General features: G+C 43.2%; 1 protein-coding gene across 1 annotated transcript; it reads left to right on the top strand.

The window, feature by feature from the left end:
- Nucleotides 1-70: 70 nt before the first annotated feature.
- ltv1 (LTV1 ribosome biogenesis factor) lies at nt 71-24477 on the top strand. Its single transcript, XM_068321196.1, has 11 exons — nt 71-219; nt 1257-1388; nt 1559-1747; nt 2032-2119; nt 8304-8436; nt 8904-9123; nt 12138-12265; nt 12404-12543; nt 18899-18951; nt 22165-22365; nt 24102-24477. Exons 1-11 carry the CDS (start codon nt 217-219, stop codon nt 24210-24212), a joined length of 1398 nt encoding a protein of 465 aa, XP_068177297.1. The 5' UTR covers nt 71-216; the 3' UTR covers nt 24213-24477.
- Nucleotides 24478-24496: the final 19 nt, after the last annotated feature.

The raw sequence follows: 24496 nt of genomic DNA, 5'->3' as shown, positions 1-24496 counted from the left end.
TATCCAGTTCCGTACTCCAGCCCAGTAGGTGGCAGCATTCCTGAAAGATATCCTTGGAGTACGTCTTTCCGGTAATGGCCGTGGTGGCATGGCTGAGGAGACTCAACGTGGATAAACAACACTAGTGTCTGGATTTGACTTGTGAATTCTTTCACTTGTTCGGTGTAGTTTGAGGTTTTTTCCGATATACCAAAAAGTGAGGGATTCCGTTTCAAAATGGTAAGCAGACTTTTAAAATGCGAAATATTGACTGGTTCATATTTTATTTAGAATACTTTCGGCTCACATACAACCTCTCCTTACAGCTTTAGTCCTTTAATGTTAACGTAGATACATTTTTTCGGCTTGTTCCTGCTCAACACTGAAATATATTTGGTAAAACATTTAATTTCTGGTAACAGGTTACTCAATCGTCTACGGTAAACTAGAGAGACCCGTCTCCAGTTTATTGACGCTTCAAATTGCTTCTATTCATTCATCACCTTCACATCCGCTGTGGAGCCTATTCCAGCCGACTGAGGGCGTGACTTCTAACTCCATATAAATATGTACGATAGATGCATAAATTGGCCCGTATTCAGTATGGACTGAGTAGCCGAGTAACAAGATGTAACACATAGTATCGTTCAGAAAACACAAGTGACAACGTATAGTTGAGGACAATAACAAGTTTATGGCAAAATGGATTAGATAACATAAACGTGTTATGGCTTTATGCTGAAATGAAATAGTTCAACTGACACTAAGTTATAAAACCAAGAGTCCTTTATCAGATAAAGGGTGCATTTATGAAGTTATATTAGAGAACAAGCTTTGTGTCTTCAGCAGGTGTTGGAGAGACTGGTCAATGCTGTGTGTATGTACAGCACATACACACAGCATTAACCAGTGGCGCAGTGGGTAGCACTCTCGCCTCACAACGCGGCGGTTCCGGGTTCGAGTTCCGCTCTGTGCGGAGTTTGCATGGTCTGCGTGGGTTCTCTCCGGGTTCTCCAGCTTCCACCTCCAAAAGCATGCGCTTCAGGTTGATTGGCCATTCCCAAATTGCCAGTAAGAGTGAGTGTGTGTGTGGTTGTTTGTCTTTGTGTGTGGCTCCGCGCCGCACTGGCGTCGTGCCCGGAGTGTACCCCGCCTCACGCCCTATGCCAGCTGGGATAGGCTCCAGCTCCCCGTGACCCGCTACGGCGGATACAGCGACAGAAAATGGATGGATGGATGGAAAACTCCCAGTGTTCACTACTGCGTTTCTCTTTCAGCCTCATCGAAAGAAGAAATCATTCATTGAAAAGAAGAAGGCTGTAACCTTTCACCTCGTCCACAGAAGTCAGAGGGATCCACTGGCTGCAGATGAGAAAGCCCCACAACATGTCCTCCTGCCTACCTCCAAAGTATTAGCCACAAAGTTATTAATTAAAGAAAAGCTGGAGAATAAAACTTTCCTGATTTTGCTTTGGACATTTCTTTCCTGGCTTGTTAATCCTTGCAGCCTATCATATTTATTTTGCACTCAATTTGATACCACCATTCAAATGAACATTAAATTGTTAATATTTCACAGGGGGAAGCAGAGAAGAGGCGTGAGGAACAGAGGAAATTTGGTGTGTTCTTTGATGACGACTATGATTACCTGCAGCACCTGAAGGAGTCATCATGCCCAAATGATTTAGTGGCAGCTGACAGGCAACCTCTAAGTCTCTGTGAGGATGATGAAGACAAAGAGAAAGGGGATGTGGCCCAGACCATTCCTGTAAGTTGAAATTTTCCGACAGATAAGCTTGATTTTAATGAAACACTTAATAAATTAGCTATTTTGATAAGTTGTCGAGGGAAACAGAATTTAAAAAGTCAACTAAAAACTAAACTAACAGTTATCATCCTTAATGGTCAGATGTTAGCCACTTTTATCCCTACGCTTCCACTTGATATGTTCACAAAACTGAACGAAATTGGAGGTTGATTTTTTTATTTTTTTAAGTTGGTGCTTCGTGTGGAACCAGGTTGTGAAGTGATCTTTGTCTTGTTGATGATCAGGTGGCTTCCATCAACCTGCCATCGTCAGTGTTCGCTTCAGCGTTTGAAGAGGAGGTGGGACTTCTAAATAAAGCCGCCCCAATCTCAGGTAAAAAGCCTCGCATTCTCAGATCAACTCAGAAATGTTTATTAATAAGCAATCTCTGTTAATTTTGCTTATTTTCATGACTTAATATCAGTACCGGTAGGCACCAAAATGTATTCAAATGCTAAACTGACTACTGCTTTTACAGAAGTTTTTACCTTTGGAGTCTGACTGACCACTTGAAGCTTTTTACAACACAAGCCAGTATTCACCCAATCATAGACACTCGTATAGCAATGTTGCTGCTACTATACAAGACACTACCTGCCGCTCAAAACTCTCTACCCACACAGTATGAAAATTGGTATCATATTTGTTTGTTCACAATGTTTGCTTGTGTCTGACTGTGTGAAAAAGTATGTGAATTCTCAAAGAAACAAAATTTTAAAACAATACTACAGAATAGCATTATTGATTAGCTGGATTAGACATACCTGATAACTACCTAATCCCATGAAAGAATGAGAAGGGAAACAAGTGACCCTGGCCTTAGGAAGCCCGGGGCCCATGTCCGGAGCCAGGCCTGGACGGAGGGCCCGTCAGCGAGCACCTGATGGCCGGGTCTGCCACGGGCCCGAAAAAGCAACGTGGATGCTTCTCACCCTTGTGAACCCACCACCCACAGGGTGGTCGTTGGGCATGGAGAGTTACCAGTTCGATCTGGTGGGGTTTACCTCCACGCATAGCCACGGTTCTGGATCCAAACTCCTGGATAGGGGATGGATCTTGTTATACTCTGGAGTTGCCTGAGGCGCAGGGCAGGTGTGGGGATACAGTAGTACCTTTACTTACGAAGTTAATTGGTTCCGGAAGAAATTACGTAAGTAGAAAATTACGTAAGTAGAGACGCGTTTTCCATGCAAATGCCCTAATCCATTCCAAGCCCCCAAAATTCCGACATGAATGTTTTATAAAGCATAAAAAGGCATCAAAACATGTAACAAATACATATTACGATTAGATTATTACACAATAAATGGGAGTTGTGCATAACGTAAAAAACAAAGTATAGAGTCTTCTTCTTTTCCTTTCGGCTTTTCCCTTCAGGGGTCGCCACAGCAAATCAATTTCCTCCATCTAGCCCTGTCCTTTGAATCCTCTTCTCTCACACCAACTACCTTCATGTCTTCCCTCATTACATCCATAAACCTCCTCTTTGGTCTGCCTCTAGGCCTCCTGCCTGGCAGTTCAAAACTCAGCATCCTTCTACCAATATATTCACTATCTCTCCTCTGGACATGTCCAAACCATCTCAGTTTGGCCTCTCTGACTTTATCTCCAAAACCTCTAACATGTGCTGTCCCTCTGATGTACTCATTCCTGATCCTATCCATCCTGGTCACTCCCAGAGAGAACCTCAGCATCTTCATCTCTGCTACCTCCAGCTCTGTCTCCTGTCTTTTCCTTGGTGACACTGTCTCTAGGCCAAACAACATCGCTGGTCTCACCACAGTTTTGTACACCTTTCCTTTCATTTTAGCTGAAACTCTTCTATCACACATCACACCTGACACTTTCCTCCACCCGATCCATCCTGCCTGGACACGCTTCTTCACCTCTTTTCCACACTCTCCATTTCTCTGGACTGTTAACCGTAAGCACTTAAAATCCTCCACCTTCTTGATCTCGTCTCCCTGTAACCTCACTCTTCCACTTGGGTCCCTCTCATTCACACACATGTACTCTGTCTTACTGCAGCTAACCTTCATTCCTCTCCTTTCCAGGACAAACCTCCACCTCTCCAGCTTCTCCTCTACCTGTTCCCTGCTCTCACTACAGATCACATTGTCATCTGCAAACATCATAGTCCATGGAGATTCCTGTCTAACCTCGTCTGTCAGCCTGTCCATCACCATAGCAAACAAGAAGGGGCTCAGAGCTGATCCCTGATGCAGTCCCACCTCCACCTTGAACTCCTCTGTCACACCTACAGCACACCTCACCACTGTCTTACAGTCCTCATACATGTCCTGCACTGCTCTAACATACTTCTCTGCCACTCCAGACTTCCTCATACAATACCACAGTTCCTCTCTGGGCACCCTGTCATAAGCTTTCTCCAGATCTACAAAAACACAATGCAGCTCCCTCTGGCCTTCTCTGTACTTCTCTATTAACATCCTCAAAGCAAATACTGCATCTGTAGTACTCTTTTTTTGGCATGAAACCATACTGCTGCTCACAAATGTTCACTTCTGCCCTTAGTCTAGCTTCCACTACTCTCTCCCATAACTTCATTGTATGGCTCATCAACATCTAAGATCCTGTTGAACAACCCAGTCAGAAACTCTACTGCCACCTCTCCTAGACACTTCCATACCTCTACAGGTATATCATCAGGACCGACTGCCTTTCCACTCTTCATCCTCTTCAATGCCCTCCTCACTTCATCCTGACTAATCTTTGCTACATCCTGGTCCACAACAGTCACCTCTTCTAGTCTTTGTTCTCTCTCATTTTCCACGTTCATCAACTCTTCAAAGTACTCTTTCCATCTTCCCATCACACTACTGGCACCTGTCAATAAACTTCCATCCCTATCCTTAATCACCCTAACCTGCTGCACGTCCTCCCATCTCTGTCTCTCTGTCTTGCCAACCGGTATAAATCAGTCTCTCCCTCCTTACTGTCCAACCTAGCATACAAGTCATCATAAGCTTCATGTTTGGCCTTTGCTACCTCTACCTTCACCTTACGCTGCATCTCCCTGTACTCCTGTCTACTCTCCTCAGTCCTCTCAGTGTCCCACTTCTTCTTGGCTAACCTCTTTCTCTGTATACACTCCTGTACCTCCTCATTCCACCACCAAGTCTCCTTATCTACTTTCCTTCCAGATGACACACCAAGTACTCTCTTACCTGTCTCCCTGATCACATTAGCTGTAGTTGTCCAGTCATCTGGAAGCACCTCCTGACCACCCAGAGCCTGTCTGAACTCCTTCCTAAATGTCATGCAACACTCTTCCTTTTTCAGCTTCCACCATTTTGTCTTCTGCTCTGCCTTGCCCTCTTGATCTTCCTCACCACCAGAGTCATCCTACATACCACCATCCTATGCTGTTTGGCTACACTCTCACCTACCACTACTTTGCAGTCACTGATCTCTTTCAGGTTACACCGTCTACACAAGATGTAGTCTACCTGTGTGCTCCTACCGCCACTCTTATAGGTCACTCTATGTTCCTGCCTCTTCTGGAAGAAAGCATTCACTACAGCCATTTCCATCCTTTTTGCAAAGTCAACTACCATCTGTCCTTCTACGTTCCTCTCCTGGATACCAAACCTGCCCATCACCTCCTCATCACCTCTGTTTCCTGCACGAACATGTCCATTGAAGTCTGCTCCAATGACAACTCTCACTTCTAGGCATGCTCTGTATCACTTCATCAAAGTCCGACCAGAATTTCTCCTTCTCCTCCAGCTCACATCCTACCTGTGGAGCATACCCGCTAACAACATTGAACATCACACCTTCTATTTCTAGCTCCAGACTCATCACTCTATCTGACACTCTTTTTACCTCCAGGACATTCCTAAGAAACTCCTCCTTCAAGATAACTCCTACTCCATTTCTCTTCCCATCTATACCATGATAGAACAACTTGAACCCTGCTCCTAAACTTCTAGCCTTTCTACCTTTCCACCTGATCTCCTGGACACAAAGTATGTCTACCTTCCTCCTCTGCATCATGTCAACCAACTCTCTACCTTTTCCTGTCATAGTTCCAACATTCAACGTCCCTACTCTTAGTCCTATACTCTTGGTGTTCCTCTTCTCTTTCTTCGAGCGAACGCACTTTCCTCCTCTCCTTCTTCGACCAACAGTAATCCAATTTCCACCGGCGCCCTGTAGGTCAACAGAGCTGATGGCGGTCGTTGTTAACCCGGGCCTCGACCGATCCGGTATGGAAGTCATAGGTTTGATTCGCATCTTTGATTTGGCAAAAGTTTCACGCCGGATGCCCTTCTTGAGGCAACCCTCTGTATTTATCCGGGCTTGGGACTGGCACAATAAGACACTGGCTTGTGTCCTCTTTTGGCTACAAAACAAAGAATAGAGTAAAGAATAAAAATGATGGTCATTTACCTTTTAACTGCTGTCCTCATTGTTTTTTGCCCTCTTTGGTTCATGTGCTCCTATCTCACCATGCCAAACAACAGAGTCAATTCCAGTCCTCCTTTTGAACTTCTCCAACAAACCATGCGATGCCTTAAACTCCTTAAACTTCTTTTTGTTTTAATAACGTGGCGATTGTAGATGCATTACGGCCATATTTTCTGGCGAGATCAACCCAACGCATCCCTTTCTCATCCTTTTCTATGATCTCTTGCTTTGTATGGACAAACAAAAATCTTTTCTTCGTCTTTTCTTTTCCTCTTGTCTCCGTCACTTACTTGGGCTCCATAGTTAATACGTACTCAAAAAGTTATTATATTTGCTTTTCTCTTGGGTCCTTTTATCCCTGTAGGGGACTCCATTGTTCTCCTGGGGGACTTCAATGCACACATCGACAATGATGGAGACACCTGTAGGGGTGTAATTGGGAGGAGTGGCCTCCCTGATCTAAACCCGAGCGGTGTTATGTTGTTGGACTTCTGTGCTAGTCACGGATTGTTACACCATGTTCGAACACAAGGATGCTTTATAAGTGTACCTGGTACCAGAGCACCTTGGGTTGGAGGTTAATGATCGATCTTGTGATCGTATCATCCGACCTTCGACTATGTGTTTTGGACACTTGGGTGAAGAGGGGCAGAGCTGTCAACTGATCACCACCTAGTGGTGAGTTGGGTCTGTTGGCGGGGGAAACCTTTGGATAGACCTGGTAAGCCCAAGCGAGGAGTGAGGGTGAACTGGGAACGTCTGGAGGAGGACTGTCCGCGAGGCCTTCATTTCACACCTCCAAAGGAGTTTCTCGTGCATCCCTGTTGAGGCTGGGGGCATCGAACCTGAATGGTCTTTGTTCAAAGCTTCCATTGCTGAAGCTGCAGCTGAGAGCTGTGGTATCAAGGTCTTGTGTGCTCAAGAGGCGGTAACCCTCAAACACCGTGGTAGACCCCGGTGGTCAGGGAAGCCGTCCGACTGAAGAAGGAGGCTTTCAGGGGCATGTTGTCCCTGGGGACTCCTGAGGCAGTTGGAGGGTACCAACTAGCCAAAAGGACTGCAGCCTCGGCTGTGATGGAGGCAAAACAGAGAGTGTGGGAGGAGTTCGTGGAGGCCATGGAGAAGGACTATCTGACGGCACCAAAGTTGTTCTAGAGGACTATCCCTCAGGAGGGGGAAACGGAGGACCATCCAAGCTGTATACGGCAAGGATGGTCAAGGTCAACAGCGTCCCTCAGTCGAGGGAAGATGTTGACCTCGACTAAGGAGGTTGTCAGTCGGCGGAAGGCCCACTTTGAGGAACTCCTGAATCCAACTACCTCAACTGACCCGTCCAGAGGGACCAGAGGGTGTGTGCCAACTACAGGCGCATCACACTCCTCAGCCACCCTGGGAAATTTTTCTCCAGGTGCTGGAAAGGAGAGTCTTCTATTGTCGAACCTCAGATTGAGGAGGAACAATGTGGGTTTCATCCTGGTCGTGGAACAACGGAAACAGCTTTTTACTCTCACAAAGATCCTAGAGGGGGCCCATCATGTGTTTTGTGGACTTTGAGAATGCGTATTATCAGGGGACACTCCGGGCACGACGCCAGTACACCGCGGGAATACATGGAGGTGTGAGTGTAATTTTATGGGGATCCTTTTGATGCTTTAGGATTATTTAGCATAATTAATGGAAGCATGATTCTGTCGTTTGCAAAAAATGTTTTCTCCTCTTGTGTTCCTGTATATTCACATTCAGTTCTTTTTGTTTAGATGAGTACTGGGTCTTAAGTTGTAAGTCCTTTAAAATAGTGACTTTTTCCTTGCATATAAGGCTCGCCATGTTCCTGTTGAATAGAATGAAGGAGAGAGGATGACACAATGACAGACACATTGACAGACACATTGATTACATTCTTATCCCGATTAATCACTCCACCCTGCAGCCAAATTGAGTGGTAAAAAAAAGCTTTGTGACACATTCAAGTCAAGTAATCCTGGCAAATAAAACTGTGATTGTACCTTGTGAAGCTACCCTGAGATTCAGACATTAAAGTCTTATTTTATCCTCTTGCCCATTATTTTATGTGTTCTTTCAGGACCCCGTCTTGACATGGACCCCGACATTGTGGCGGCTCTTGATGATGACTTTGCCTACGATGACCCTGAAAACATCCTAGAAGATGACTTTATGCTCAAAGCAAACAGTTCACGCGGAGCAGCGGACATAGAGTAAGAACTGAAATATACCTCTATTTCCAGCAGGTATCATGATTTCTTCTGTATCGACTTTTTCTACCATGATTTTTTTGTCTCCCCAATAACTAAAGTACAAGGGAATCATCCATTGATAATAGTAATTTTCTGGAATATATCTCAGGAACTCCATTCATGATGTAAATTCTTGATGTAAAGCAAGAATTGTTTTTGTTATTTGTACAGAAACAAAAAAAATTATTCTCATCAGCATGTCTTAAAACCAAGACAAACTGCTCGCCAAACCTAGAATATGTCATGTTGGGATGAATGTGTTATTTGAGGATTAGGGATATGTCTTCTTTAGAAGTTTAAACTTTTTTTGTAACAGTGATAATTCAAGTTTTCTTTTTCCACTTGAATTTCTTCATGACTACACCGATCTCAGTATCAAGGAATCTACTGCTTTGTCTGTAATCAGCTTTGTCTGTAACCTGTGATAGAGATGATGATGATGATGATGATGATGGTGATGAGTGGGAGGACACAGATGAGGAGTGCAACTCTGAGGATGGGCTTTCCATCGATGAAGATATTGATGAAGACGGAGAGTTTCTGTTCATGGACGAAGAGACGAAAAGTCGATTCACAGAGTACTCACTGACATCATCTGTGATGAGGAGGAACGATCAGCTCACCCTACTGGATGACCGCTTTGAAAAGGTAAACTTTGTTGTTTTTGTGCTCTCTGGAACTCCTTACATTTTGATTAAAAATGTACTTCAGAAAGATTTTGGGAGTGGCACAAATATTATATGCAAACAAGTTTTACTTTAGTATTACAGAAGTGCTTCTCAATGAGTCATATGCATAAAACCACAAACATTTGCTTTAGATGATCAAGAGGTTTCTTGTTAGCAGTGTAATGATGGTTACATCATTACATAATGATTACATGATTATTAATAAACTGTATTCAGAGTTATTTTGCTATTGAAACATTACAGGCTTAATAGAGATCAGATAACTAGTGTACTATATTTCACATGCTACTTCCCCCTGAATCTACTTTCCAGTTCATCCAGGGCAGGGCTCGAAATTGCAACCATTTTGGCCGCATATGCACCCAAATTTTTATCAGTGCGACTATTAAATATATTCGGGAGCACCTGTGCGACTTGGGGAAAAAATCTGGTGGACTTTTTTTCCCTCTTCTCTTTCGCTCTTTCTCTCTCTCCATAGAGCAAGGGTCGCGGTGATGGTTCTGTCCGGATCCGTGACCGCTCCATGATAAATTCACGAGAGTAGATTTTCTTGGTGCATTTTTACTTGCAGTTCGTGGCTACAGACGGCAGGCGCTGCTCCTCCAGTTAATACGGTAATAGCGCCACTCAGTTCAGCCAATCAGATCGTTTGTCTACTCTACCCCGTCAACGTACCAGGAAGTGGGACAGCTCGCTGCCGCTACTGCTGTGAGTTTACCGCTACAGCGAAGCACAGAAGAAGGGAGACAGCATAGCTGCAAACAAAAAGAGGTTAACGAGGAAAACCGCTGGTTAACAATGAGTGGACAAAATTTATGTTTATTCCTCCGCTGGGCTTGCACTAGGAGCTAGTATGACTAAGCCCCTGTGGGTCAGTGTAAAAGAATTGAGCCAGCCACAAAAAGCCACACTCTGTGTCCAAGACAGTGGCGCAGCGCACGGACGACCAACGCTCGTGGAGGCGTGGAGGGGTACAGGGGGCCTCCCCCGGGAAATTTTTTAGAAAATGGGGTTGTTTTCCTGCACTCTGAGGGCAAAATCTTCCGTTCAGTTTACCTACAAAAATACACTTAAGTCAACAGTTCAAGCTGAACTATCTTTATTTCTGTCCTACTTTATGCAGGTATGAATGTGAGATTCAACAATTGAAAACTTGCATTCACAATGTGAAGATACAGTCATACAAAATATTACTCAATGTTTACTTGTAAGTTTTACTTAGACTAGAAGACATTTCAAGTTTGACCACCACCAAGACCATTGGTATGTCATAGTTTATTTTATTTTATTTTTTAATTCAATAACATGACTTTTCATTTCAATTTAAAAAGGCATGAAAAATATCACGTGAGGTGAATACATATTTACATGCATCGCTGGTTATCAAGCGAGGTGAATACACATTTACATGCATCGCTGGTTATTCCTGCTGGTCATTCCTGCTGGTCATAGGGATCAAAAGTCTTAAGACTACAAACAAGTATTGATAATATCTTTCATTTACTTTCTGATCGGTCTGTCACCACTCCTCCCCCCTCTCAGCATTCACCATTTGTTTATTAATGAGGACTTTAACACAAACTCTACTATAAAACACTGGATTCTTTTGATCGATCATCCTCACCTTGTCTTACACCAATTCACGGGTTCAGCTTGTAAAAAAACAATATTTTGTTTTCATTGGACGAGAGGAGGTCATGACCTGAGTGCATATTTAATGATCGGGAGCGTTCGGGTCACTTCGGCTATTTCCGTCAGCATGCTTCGGCTAAATTCCGTCGGCATGCGGAAATAGCGGCGCTATTTTCGCTAGCGCCGTTCGCTAGAGGAAGTAGCGCCGCTCGCTAGCAAGCGAAAAAGTTGTAAGTTTTAGCCTTTTTTCCGTAAAAATAAGAACGCCACTGTGGCTACACAGTCTAAAAACCTTGTAGCCATTCTGGAATTTACTTCGCCTATGGCGAAGCGGTGAATGGCTGGCGCAAGCCCAGCTCCGTCACGCAGTTTAAAACCCATTTTACCTCATATGGTCTGAACATGTAGCATGAATTAAAAATGGTAACGTGAAGCACCACTATGAAACAAAGCACAGATCTTTTGCACAGAATTATCCCCTGAAGTCCGAGCTGAGGGCAAAATGAGAAAATTGCAAACGAATGTTCACTAAAGGCATGGTGGAGTTTGAGACAACATAAAACATCTTTTAGTGATGTTTTAAAATACAAAACAATCCAATAATAACCAAAATGGTTCAGTCCAGGTACCGGGCTGGCCTGACAGCGCATCACAATGCGCTATTTAAGCCATACCTAGGTAGTGCCTCGGTCTGGCCCCTGACCCAGAGGTGGACCAAAGCAGCATCCTCAGGTGAGCGTCTCATACAGTTTTGTGTGGGGAATGCACTACAGCGACAGTTTGTTTGATGCGGACACATGAGTGTGGACCTGCCGGAGAATGTGCGCGAAACAGTCTGAGCAGGACCGCGGTCCTGCCACGAAACAATGAGAGCCCATCTGTGGCTGCTCTCCTGGGTGAGGGAGAGAGGCGCGTGGAACTGAGATGGATGGAGCGGTCTCTTTCACTCCACTGCCTTGCTTTTGGGTAGGTGCTCCTAAAGTCTTTGCTGGTGCTAGTAACTTCCAAATTTGGGAGCACCAGTGCTGCCAAGAAAAAAAGTTAATTTCGAGCCCTGCAGGAGATCTCTAGGTGTGTCTAGGTAGGAAGTGAAAGGACTGCCAGAAGAAGTGTTATCACTGCCAGAGGAGAATTTTGGCACCTTTTTCTGAATGAAGTGTATAAAATATCCATAAATGTATCCATAAATGTGTCCATGGATAGTTCCACATAGGAATTGACAAGGGATATTATTCCTGCTCTCACTTCCATATCCTCAGAGACTCAAGCTTTTTATTGTTTTGCTTTTTTACTTTTCTTAAAACATTTTTCTTCTTTCGTTCTGCATTTGTTCTGTTTTAGTTTTACGAACAGTTTGATGATGTTGAAATCGGTGCTCTGGACAATGCAGAGTTGGAAGGTTTCATTGAACCAGACAGCATGCGCCTGAAGGAAATTATCAAAGACTACTTCATTCAGAAAGAAAGGGAGTGAGTTAATATTGTTTTTCCACCGTCAATCTACTTTTGCTTTTATTAAGCATTTAATAAAATTATGGATTCCAGATGATTAATACAGCATTAGATGTTTTGAATATCCCAGCTGACAAATTTCTGTTTGTGGTTTAGATGTCAGAAGCCTAATGTCTTGGGTCCCAAGGAACTTCCGATTTTGAAGGAGGAAGAGGACGATGACACGGAGGAACAAGACCTGGAAACAGTTGTCGTGGTTGTGCCAGAAGAGAAGTGGGACTGTGAAACCATCATCAGTGAGTTGCATTTACACTAAATTTGCTGCAATTTTGTGTGTGTGTGTGTGTGTGTGTGTGTGTGTGTGTGTGTGTGTGTGTGTGTGTGTGTGTGTGTGTGTGTGTTTTGATGGTAACCACTGCAGTATGTGTTTTGTTGGTTGAATGTAACATCATCTTCTTATTTTCATTCTGGTTGTCCCTTTAGGGGTCACCACAGCGTGTCATCCTTTTGCGTAACAGCCTATGTTCTGCATCCTCCTCTCTAACACCAACTGCCCTCATGTCTTCCCTCACTACATCCACCCACCTTCTCTTTGGTCTTGCCCTCTTGTCTGGTAGCTCCATCCACAACAGCCTTTTACCAATATACAGTGCGCACCAAAGTTTGCGACTTCATCTCATCGCAGATTTTTGGTAGGCAGTCACGTAATACTGTACATGCATTCTATTGGCTGACGGCATCCGGAAGTGCGCTTAGTTCTGTGGGTGTTGAACTTACGTGAGACACAAAAGTGCTTTAAACAGTTGATAAGAGTGTAGGAAAAGATAATATAGATAGAAAGTGGTTTAATATCAGTATGGGGTCATAAACGTTTAAATTACCGCAAATAATAAGATAAATAGTTTGTCGCTCTATCGCAGAATTCATTAATCGCGTGTGGTTCCTGGAATGCATTAACCGCAAAGAATTAGGACGCACTGTACTCACCATCTCTGGTTGTGTCCAAACTATCCAAGTCTGCTGAATATCTGTAAAATAAATACGTAAAAATACAGTAGTAACATTACTGAAAATAGAAAGAGCAATGCAGAGAGGTGGAGTCATTCTGATGTAACTAGGGGTTGAAATAGTACAACGGTTTCAATTTTTGTTTCTTAATATTTAGTTTAGTTCATTCAGTTTACTTTTTTCTTTCCAGACATGTTATTACAGCAGATTTCACTTTCATCAGTGTTGGAACATCAACAACATCCGAAAAGAAAAAAAAGGGTTGACGGGTAGAAGCCATTGGCTTGTAACGTTCCCGTCCCCTAAATCAACAACATCTCTGTCATTGCAACACATTGTCAACCAAATTCATACCTTGCGTGTCACATTTCAATTTCAATTATTTTGTTTTGGTGCATTGTTGTTTTAAATAGTCCATTCAGTCCAATAGGCGTTCATCTTTGCACACATGTTTGTCAGTTCTTCAGTAGAGTCCAATTTTGTTAATGTTCTTTTTGTAGTATTGTCAACGTCTCAGTTGCTGCACTAAGGTTACAGTGACATTTTTTTACAAGCATGACACATGAAGTTCAATTAGCCATAACAATGTAGTCATTTAACCATCATTTGCGTCAGAAGTATAACCTTGCAAAATAATGTTTTTAGAAGATTTTTTAAAGGCAGATAGAGTTCCTAGACTCTTAACTTCGTTATCCAGTTTATTCCAAAGTTAGATGCCAGTAAACAATAATGAAAATGTTTTTAGTGTAGTTCTTGCTTTCTTCTGTAAAAATGCTGTGTTTTCTCTCAATTGGTAATTGGATTCATTAATCTGTATTTGTGATTGTATATTTTGTGGCAAATAGTTATTGGCTGCTTTATGCATAAGTTGTACAGTTTTTAGCTTGTGATGTCATGTATTTTCAGTAGTTTAGATTTAATAAATAATTGATTTGTATGAGTTCTATAATGTTCATTGTGAATAATTCTTATGGCTCTTTTCTGGATCAGAAATAAAGGGTGTAAGCTGCTTTTATTTGTGTTTCCTCATCCTTCTGCACAGCAGTTAAGATAGGGCAGGATTAGTGCACAATATATTATATGGAGTGCCTTCTGATTTAATAGTTTTTGAATTTTCCAGAGTATGGATACACTTCTGGCTAACTTTTTTTGCAGTTGTTTTACGTGAGGTTTCCAATTTAACATCTCATCAATGATCACTCCTAGCATTTTAAATCCAGCAACCCGTTCAGTATTTACTTCATTCACCTTGATATTAATTTTGTGTTTGCAGCTTTTCTTCCCAAATAACATATATTTAGTTTTTGTAAGGTTCAAGTTATATTTGTTTATATCAACCATCAACCAGGGCTTTGAACCAGTTCATGGAACGAAAAGGAAAACCGGAAACTTTTGGTATGTTGGCAGGAACGAAAACGAAACCGAAAACTTTATATTTTTTAATGTTCCGGAACAGAATTGGAACAGAAAATAATTGTAAACCGGTCAATACCGGTTTCTTTTAGTTCTCGAAAAAAATATTTGACCTTGTAGTGGGGTTACATAATTCACCCAGGTACTTTGGGTGTAGATTGTTGGTTCCTACGCGGACGGGTTAATGTGTTGCACCCCTTTTTTCGTTTTACCCTGCTCAAGTGTTCAGCAGTAAAGTTTTTGCTCCTTTCGATACTCCGCCTCTGACTCGAATTCTTCGGCACCACATTGGTGGTGACGTCAGTCTTGACGAAGTTTCCGAGAATAATCCGCTATCGTCCTGAAATTGCCGGAGTTTTGGGAGATGTCCGCCGTGGCATGGTTCGCGCAGGCTGAGGCTCAGTTCGCCCTGCGCGGCGTGGATGACGACGCTACACGCTACTACCACGTCGTCGCGGCCCTAGGGAGCTCTACTGCAGCCAGGGCAGTGGGTTTCATCACATCCCCCCCTGCAAGTGATAAGTACCCAGCATTAAAGTCATATCTCCTCAAAACTTTTGAACTGTCACGACCTGAGAGAGCCAGGCGTTTGTTTGCCATTAAAGGTTTGGGAGACAGCAAACCTTCAGAACACATGGAAATGATGTTAGCCCTACTGGGGGAGGAAGAACCGAATTTCCTCTTCATTGAACTTTTCCTGAGGCACATGCCGCCGCACGTGCAGACGGCGCTCGCCAATACGACCATTACGGAACCCCGTGCTCTAGCAGAGGAGGCTGACCGTTTCTTCTTAGCTACACAGTGTTTCACCCTTGATGTGTTGGCCCTGGCGCGCAATCACAAAACGCCAGCTCCAGTTTGAAATGACAAGTTATATATTTGTGTGTAAGAGATTGCAGAATTCCATCCAGTATGTCCTTGATTAACATCAGATCAAATCCATTCACATCAGTATAAGTTTCTGCTATGAGTTGGCTGACCTGGTGTCTTATCTCTGTGCCCTTCACTGGCGCCAGAAACATTGATTTCTGGTTCCTTCCTCCAATGTTGTCAAAATAATCCCAGTGCAAGTGTGAAACAGGAATGTTTTCTGCCAGCTCAGGCCCAACAGACACAAAGAATTCATTAAATTTATTAGCTACTTTATCCATGTCCTCTAATTTTGTATTTTTAGTATTAAAATATTCTGGATAGGATGATTTGGCCTTCTTCTTCTTTTCCTTTCGGCTTTTCCCTTCAGGGGTCGCCACAGCGAATCAATTTCCTCCATCTAAACCTGTCCTTTGCATCCTCTTCTCTCATAAAAACTACCTTCATGTCCTCTTTCACTCCAACCATAAACCTCCTCTTTGGTCTTCCTCTAGGCCTCCTGCCTGGCAGTTCAAAAGTCAGCATCCTTCTACCAATATTTTCACTATCTCTTCTCTGGACATGTCCAAACCATCTCAGTCTGGCCTCTCTGACTTTATCTCCAAAACCTCTAACATGTGCTGTCCCTCTGATGTACTCATTCCTGATCCTATCCATCCTGGTCACTCCCAAAGAGAACCTCAGCATATTCATCTCTGCTACCTCTAGCTCTGTCTCCTGTCTTTTCCTTGGTGACACTGCCTCTAGACCAAACAACATCGCTGGTCTCACCACAGTTTTGTACACCTTTCCTTTTAGCTGAAACTCTTCTTTCTCACCTGACACTTTTCTCCACCCATTCCATCCTGCCTGTACATGCTTCTTCACCTCTTTTCCACATTCTCCATTGCTCTGGACTGTTGACCTTAAGTACTTAAAATCCTCCAACTTCTTGACCGCTTCTCCCTGCAACCTCATTCTTCCACTTGGGTCCCTCTCATTCACACACATGTACTCTGTCTTTCTGCGGCTAACCTTCATTGCTCTCCTTTCCAGTACAAACCTCCACCTCTCTAGCTTCTTCTCCACCTGTTCCCTGCTCTAAATACAGATCACAATGTCATCTGCAAACATCATAGTCCATGGAGATTCCTTTCTAACCTTGTTTGTCAGCCTGTCCATCACCAAGAAGGAGCTCAGAGCTGATTCCTGATGCAGTCCCACCCCCACCTTAAACTCCTCTGTCACACCTACACCACTGTCTTACAGTCCTCATACATGTCCTGCACCGCTCTAACATACAGTACTTCTCTGCCACTCCAGACTTCCTCATACAATACCACAGTTCCTCTCTGGGCACCCTGTCATAAGCTTTCTCCAGATCTACAAAAACACAATGCAGCTCCCTCTGGCCTTCTCTGTACTTCTCTATCAACATCCTCAAAGCAAATACTGCATCTGTAGTACTCTTTTTTGGCATGAAACCATACTGCAGCTCACAAATGTTCACTTCTGCCCTTAGTCTAGCTCCCACTACTCTTTCCCATAACTTCATTGTATGGCTCATCAGCTTTATTCCTCTGTAAGCTTTATTCCTCTGTAAACATTGTTAACAATGTAGTTTTCTGGTGTAATTCTTATTTTCTGCTTATAGTATTCTTTCTTACATGTTCTTATTATAACAATTTATTTCTATATTTTTTGTATTCAGCTTCTGCTTGTTCTGTTTTTTGCTTAATAAACCTTTTATATAATGTATTCTTTTCCCGACACATTTATCAGTGACATAGTCATCCATGGCTTCTTCACTCCTTTTTTTTAAGATAAATTATCTCCACTGGACATTACAAATTGTACATTTTTTCTGTTTTATCAATGAGATAGCCCTATGCAGTATTAACATCATCAGCAGTGTAAACATCAGACCAGTTTTGAGCTAATAGATCATTTCTTAGTGCATTCATTCTTTCTTCTGTCTTGACTCTCTTGTAAAATGTTTGGACCTGTTCCCGACACACAGTTTGTTTTCCAGTCATAGGTGGTAAATATTGGGAGGTGATCACTTATGTCATTGATCAGTAGTCCGCTCATAGTCTCACTAAGCATAGCATTGGTGAAAATATTATAAATTGTTATTGTTCCACTTATCCCTCCGATTATCAAATGGTTTTAATATTGTTAAAATGATGAACACAGTCATAAAGATGATAATATCCCGATTTTTTGTAAACATGTTGCTGGCATCAAATTCTAAATTAGGACGTAATTTTTTTTACATTTCAACTAGTGCTGTCAGGCGATTAAAAAAATTAATCTAATTAATTATAGGATGTGTAATTAATCTAATTAATCGCTTTTTTTTAATCTCATACCTCCTAAAGGCCCCCAAATAAAGAATTTGAATTCCAGGACATTACAAAATTGTAGTGCATGACTAATCAATATAACACACCAAGAAGAGAAGATTTGAAATCCACATTTTTATTGGTTAAGTGTGCTGTATAAATGAAATTCAAAAGAAAAAAATGTCAAGCACATCAGCAAACCAATTAGGCCAAGTGCATTTCTCAAAAATGCAATACAAATACAGTTAAATAAAATAAATACAATTCAGAAATTAAAAAAAGGCTGAGTCTCAAATAGGCACATAAGCAGACTTTCAATCAAAATTAATTCTAAAGCTGACTCAATATAGCAATTCAAAATGAATAGTATAACATGCCTCTAAGGCAACATCAATTGCAAGATGCCAACAGGCATTTCCTTTAAAAGAGTAAGCTAACATTACAGGAACTGACAACAGACAACCGTGTCCTTGACATGTTTTGCATTTAAATGATACGTTAGGCTGGAGCTGCTTCGGTGATATGAAGATTCTCTTTTACAAAAGGTACAAATCACTTCGTTTTTGTTGATAGTCCTGTTTTTGTTCTTTTTATAAATAAATAAATAAATAAACTTTCCGCCCACAGGTCCGAGTGGGCTTGCCTTGCTCGCTCTCCTGTGTCGCGTCCATCTCTGTTGTCAGCCACCCTGCTTTTGAATAGTGGCGCAGGTACAGCCTACGGGTCCCTCAATGGGCCAAATTTAAAATGCTTGCGCAATGACTTGCCACTCACGATTAATTGCGTAAATTTGTATAGCGCGTTAATTTGCAGCGTAATTAATCTAACGCGTTAAACTGACAGCCCTAATTTCAACATTAAATTTTCATATTGGAATTGTCTTTGTGTTATTTTCAGTTACATATGGGGATTCAATGATTTACAAATTTGTGCATATTATCTACTTTTTCCAGTGTCTCAAAATTGTGTGATGAAAAGAGCTTAAGTATGTCGAAGGTTTGAGGTTTTACTGTGTAATGTTTCTTGTTTTCTTTAGGCACGTACTCCAACATATATAACAGACCAAAAGTCATTGAAGAACCAGCAGCGGTAGGAAAATGCTTTCTTTTGCTTTATTTTCCATTACAGTAAGATGCACATTATCTGGTTCACCTGCCTAATTTGTGTATTTATCGTCCAAGAAACAATCTGAACAGCAGCTTAGCAACAAATGTGAAGTACAGCCCAGCCGAACTGTACTCCATCAGAAACAACCAAACGGCATCAATTCCACCAACGGTGAAAGCTACTCTCGGCAGACTGGGGATACTCAGCAATAGCCAAGAGGAAGCGCTGTGCCCGGAGGCAGGAAAGAGGGCTGGCTGGCTAACCCAGCTAAAATCCAGTAAACCACCAATCCCCTCACTCTTCTTGGCCAATGTCCATTCTTTGGACAATAAAATGGACATGCTTCGTCTCCGGTTGAGGGTCTGGGAGGAGATGAGGAGCTGCTGTGTGGTTTGCCTGACGGAGACCCGGCTAAACAACAGCATGTTTAACCAGATCAATGGATTACAGCTGTTACATCCCGCCGTGTGCTAATGCTAACGCTAATGGTAACGAAGCGTTACGTGAGCTGCATGACACCACCAGCTCACTGCAGACCAGGCACCTGGAGGTGTTTTACGTGGTAGGAAGAGACTTCAACCACGTAAGACTAACAGACACACTGCCTAGCTTTTACCAGCACGTCACCGTACCCACACGTGGGGACAACACTCTGGACTGTGTATAGTCCAACCTATGCGGCGCATACAGGTCCCTCCCCGACCACACCTCGGCCTATCAGACCACATCTCCATCCTGATGGCTCCAGCATATCGTCCCTGTGTGAAATCCCTCAAATCCACGAGGAAAAGTGTCACTGTGTGGCCCAAGGATGCAGCCCCGGTGCTCCAGGACTGCTTCCAGCACACAGACTAGCAGATGTTCAGGGAGGCAGCCACAGAGGGGGGAGAGGTGAACCTGGAGGAATACACTTCCTCCGTCCTCGGGTTCATCTCCAAGTGTGTGGACGACGTGACCAACACCAAAACGATCACCGTCTACCTGAACCAGAAGCCCTGGCTGAATGCAGATGTGAGAGCTCTGCTGAAGGCCAGGGATGCTGCGTTCAGGGCGGGGGAGGCAGGGGCACTAAGGGCAGCGAGGAGGGCTCTGGATAAGTTCATAAAGGAGGCCAAATCCACCTATGCTCAAAAGATCCAGAGTCACCTGACTTCAGGGGACCCACGGAGCATGTGGCAGGGCATCAAGTGCATCACTAACTTTAACACCAGGAATGCACAGGGCCCGACAGAACCCTCCCTAGCAGATGCCCTTAATAAGTTTTATGCCCGCTTTGAGGACCCCAACACCCCCCCAGTACCAAACTAACACCCTCCCCCCGATGACACGCCCCTCAGTATGACCACAGAAGATCTGAGAAGGACCTTGCAAAGGATTAACCCTGGCAAGGCTGCAGGCCCCAACAGCGTCCCAGGGAGAGTACTGAAGGACTGTTGCCACCAGCTAGCAGAGGTGTTAACAGACATCTTTAACACCTCACTGCAGCTAGAAACAGTCCCCAGCTGCCTGAAGTCCGCCACCATCGTCCCGGTCCCCAAAGGCCACTCGGTGAAGGAGCTGAATGACTATCGGCCTGTGGCCCTCACCCGGATAGTCATGAAGTGCTTTTAGAAGCTAGTCATGGCACAAATCAAGGACTATATCGACATAACGGTGGACCCCCACCAATATGCCTACGGTGGACCCCCACCAATATGCAGGAGGAACTGCTCCACTGATCCACTCCACTGATGACGCCGTCTCCTCCATGGTCCACACTTCCGTCACCCATCTGGAGAGCAGGGACTCCTACATCCGCCTGCTCTTCCTGGACTTCACCTCAGCATTATCCCACAGACCCTGGTGCAGAAGCTGTCAGAGCTGGGACTGTCTGCAACCAAAGGGAACTGGGTCCTGGACTTTCTGGCAGACAGATCACAGACTGTCAGCATACACAGCACCGTCTCCTCCCCCATCACCCTCAGCACCGGCTCCCCACAGGGCTGCGTGTTCAGCCCCCTCCTGTTCACCCTACTGACATACTGTATGACTGCTCGGCAAAACACCCGAGCTGTCACATAGTAAAGTTCGCAGACGACACAGTAGTGGTGGAACGCATCCAGAACAATGATGAATCCAAATACAGAGAGGTGGTGGAGCACCTGGTGCACTGGTGCAGACGCAACAACCTCTGCATCAAAGTGGGGAAGACCAAGGAGATGGTGTTGGACTTCAGGAGGAAAAGACACTCCCCTCCCCCCCTTCACATCGGAGGAGCAGCTGTGGAGGTGGTCTCCAGCTACAGGTACTTGGGGGTTCATCTCACTGAGGACATCACCTGTAGCTGTAACACTGCCTACCTTCAGGAAGACCCACCAGCGGCTCTACTTCCTCAGGAAGCTGAGGCATGCTGGACTAGGGAGTGCCGTCCTGAAGTGCTTCTACAGGGGTGCAGTGGAGAGCATCCTCACCACCAGCATCACTGTGGCACGGCAGCTGCTCTGCAGCAGACAAGAAAGCTCTGCAGAGGGTGGTGAAGGCCGCACAGAGGACTGTAGGGGTGGCCTACCTACCACCACAGAAATCTACACAAGTAGGTGTAGAAGGAGGGCCACCCACATCATGACAGACTCTACCCACCCAGTACACTGTCTGTTCCAACCCCTCCCCTCAGGCAGGAGACTATGGAGCATCCGGAGCAGGACCACCAGGCAGAGAAACAGCTTCTTGTCAGAGGCTGTTAGACAGCTGAACTCCTGTGGTGCTCTGTAGTCACCCTTACGACGCCCCGTATGTCACCACAGACACACGGGATTTGATGCAATATGGTGCTTCATCAGGTGCAATAGATGGAGCACCTACACAAGCTGCTGCATTGTAAATACATTTTTGCTGTTCAGACACTTTGCAATTTACACTTTACACTTTATATACTGTATCTCACATTTTTAATTTTTCTCTGTTCTCTTATCTTACATTTTTAACCTTTTTTTCATGTTTTTCTCAACTTATCTTATTTATCGACCGGGCTTACTGGGACCTTCAGAGACGTATTTCGTACTGTCATATGTGAAAATGTGTGTCAGCATGACAAATAAAGACTCTGATTCTCAAAAGTAGAGCACAACCACACCGATCCCAAGACGTTAATAACTGATCCAGTCTGACTTGAAATTACTTTAATCATACCCTTCTCTTGTTTCCCTTTGTCCTTAGCCAAAGCTGATCCATGTGTCTAGTAAGACCGGTATTCCACTGGATGTCCTCCCCACCAGAGGCCTGACCACCAAGCAGGCTGAGCGCATGACTAGGATTAATGACTCGGACCTGCCTCGCGTCTCCACCCAGCCCCGCAATAAGCAGGAAAGCAAACAAGAGAGGAAAGCAAGGAAACAGGCCATCAAGGAAGAGCGCAAGGTGAGAAAGAGATGTAAAATTCTATTTAGAATCATGATGACACTTTATTGATCATGTCTTTAGATGACATAAAGTTGTTTGATATTCTTTGTATGTGCTTTGTTTTAAACCTGACTGATAAGTTGTCAGCCTTTTAGTGCAGCCTCATTCACTTCAGCCCAAAAACACTAATACAGGATGGAAAATTGTTTTAAAATGAATTAGTCAGATGAACCAGAACTGATAGAGATTGAGTGGATGGCTGATAATCGGTTGGTATTTATTTCAACGTAAAACACTTCAAACAAAATGAACACGAAGAAAAGATGAATCGGTAAACTTTATAGCATGCTGCTACACTTTGCCTGAAGGTATTACAGCAAGAAAGGATATTCTTTGGTCGAACAAATCAACTTGGTAAAAAAAAATTATAGCAGCATTACTAATTAATAAAAAAAAGTTTGACATGAAATATACACTGCCCGGCCCCCAAAAAAGTCACACACACTCTAATATTTCGTGTGACTGCCTGTAGCTTTGATTGCGGTGCACATTTGCCGCGGCATTGTTTCGACAACCTCGTACAACGTCACAGAATTTATTTCTGTCCAGAATTGCATTAATTTTTGGCCGAGTTCTTGTATTGACGATAGGACTCAAACCACTCTGCAAGGTCGGTCTTCTCAAGCACATCCCATAGACTTTGAATGGGGTTAAGCTCAGGATTGTGGGGTCCAATTGATGTGTCAAAATGATTCCTCACGCTCCCTGGACCACTCTTTCACAATTAGAGTCCGATAAATTTTGGCATTGTTGTCCTGGAATATGATCGTGCCATCCAGGAGAAAAAATCCACTTATGGGATTGCCTGGTCATTCAGTACATTCAGATAGATAGATAGATAGATAGATACTTTATTAATCCCGGAGGAAATACTCAGCTGACTTTTTTGCTGAATAATATTACTGAGCCTAGACTTGACCAACCCCTGATCATAACACTGCAATTAGCTTATTGAAACCCAAACGGTGGCTTTTTTTTTGGCCGGGCTGTGTATATCACACTATCACACAAGCATTTTACTGTCATGACTGTGAAAATGACTCATTTGTGCAAAGTACCCACAGAGCTATTAACCTCCTCCCTCTCCGGTTTGTCTCTCCACAAGAGAGCAGAGATGAGTAAAACTGACATTGTATACCTTATATTGACAATAACCTCACATAAAAACTTGATAAGCTAAATGGCTTGTTCACCAAATATTAACTTTTCTTTATTTATATAACCCCCATAAACATTTAGTGCTACAACTACATTAGACTTTATTTTAAAGGAAAAAAATATGCAAAAACAAATTAAAAAATAATTTCAAATGACCATGACATAAAAGGTGAACATAAAACTCAAAAAGATGTGAAAGGGGCCTATTTATATGCAATATTAAGTTATATTGTTTGCTGTATTTTTCTAATGTGTTCTTCCATCCTTTTTTACTTTTCTGTTGTCACAATGCATATTTCATTTGTGGAACTGATAAAGGATTAGCTCATTACCAGTCCTAAATAAAAATAATTGTTATAGTTCAAGACTATCTTATTTACTATGTTTACTTATTTACACCTGCTGGACCGACTAATTGAAATCAAATTAAAATATACCTAGGTTTCGTGCTTTTTAGGCTGGAGCACACCTATTTTTTTTTGTTTCAATTCAGTTTACATAACTGCCTTCCGTTCTTGTACTTGTGTGTTTTACAGGAGAGGAGAGTAGAAAAGAAAGCCAATAAGATGGCATTCAAGGAAGAAAAAGCTCGACAGGAGAAACAGTTGTTGAACCTGAGAACAAATGTTCAAAGTATAAAACTTTAGTTGCCCTTGCTGAAACTGCCCAGTTTCCAGATGTCAGAGGTGACATCAGTGGAGCTATAAGGATCACACACAGCCTCCAACAAGAGGACTCATGGAGTGGTGAGACACTCTGGGTTTTGGACAACTTGCCGCAAATCATCAGAAAAAAAAGTTAATTTACTTCACTTCATTTAGGTGATTATAAAGGTTGAATTAACTTATCTACTGCACAGTAAAACAGTTCAGATCTTATGGTCAACAGCATTAAAGTCTGCAAAACTGAAAACTGTATATGTTGATTCTTT

The sequence above is a fragment of the Antennarius striatus genome, chromosome 8 (genome assembly GCF_040054535.1).
Source record: "Antennarius striatus isolate MH-2024 chromosome 8, ASM4005453v1, whole genome shotgun sequence".
NCBI classification, from domain to species: Eukaryota; Metazoa; Chordata; class Actinopteri; order Lophiiformes; family Antennariidae; genus Antennarius; species Antennarius striatus.
The sequence above is the reverse complement of the archived record's forward strand: the minus strand, read 5'-3'. Positions and strand labels throughout refer to the sequence as shown.

What these genes read in the sequence shown, in the direction of transcription:
- ltv1 (XM_068321196.1), top strand. An exon ending in TTCATTCAGAAAGAAAGGGA is followed by an intron (nt 12,266 to 12,403) that starts GTGAGTTAATAT and finishes TTTGTGGTTTAG; the next exon opens with ATGTCAGAAGCCTAATGTCT. An exon ending in GGACTGTGAAACCATCATCA is followed by an intron (nt 12,544 to 18,898) that starts GTGAGTTGCATT and finishes TGTTTTCTTTAG; the next exon opens with GCACGTACTCCAACATATAT.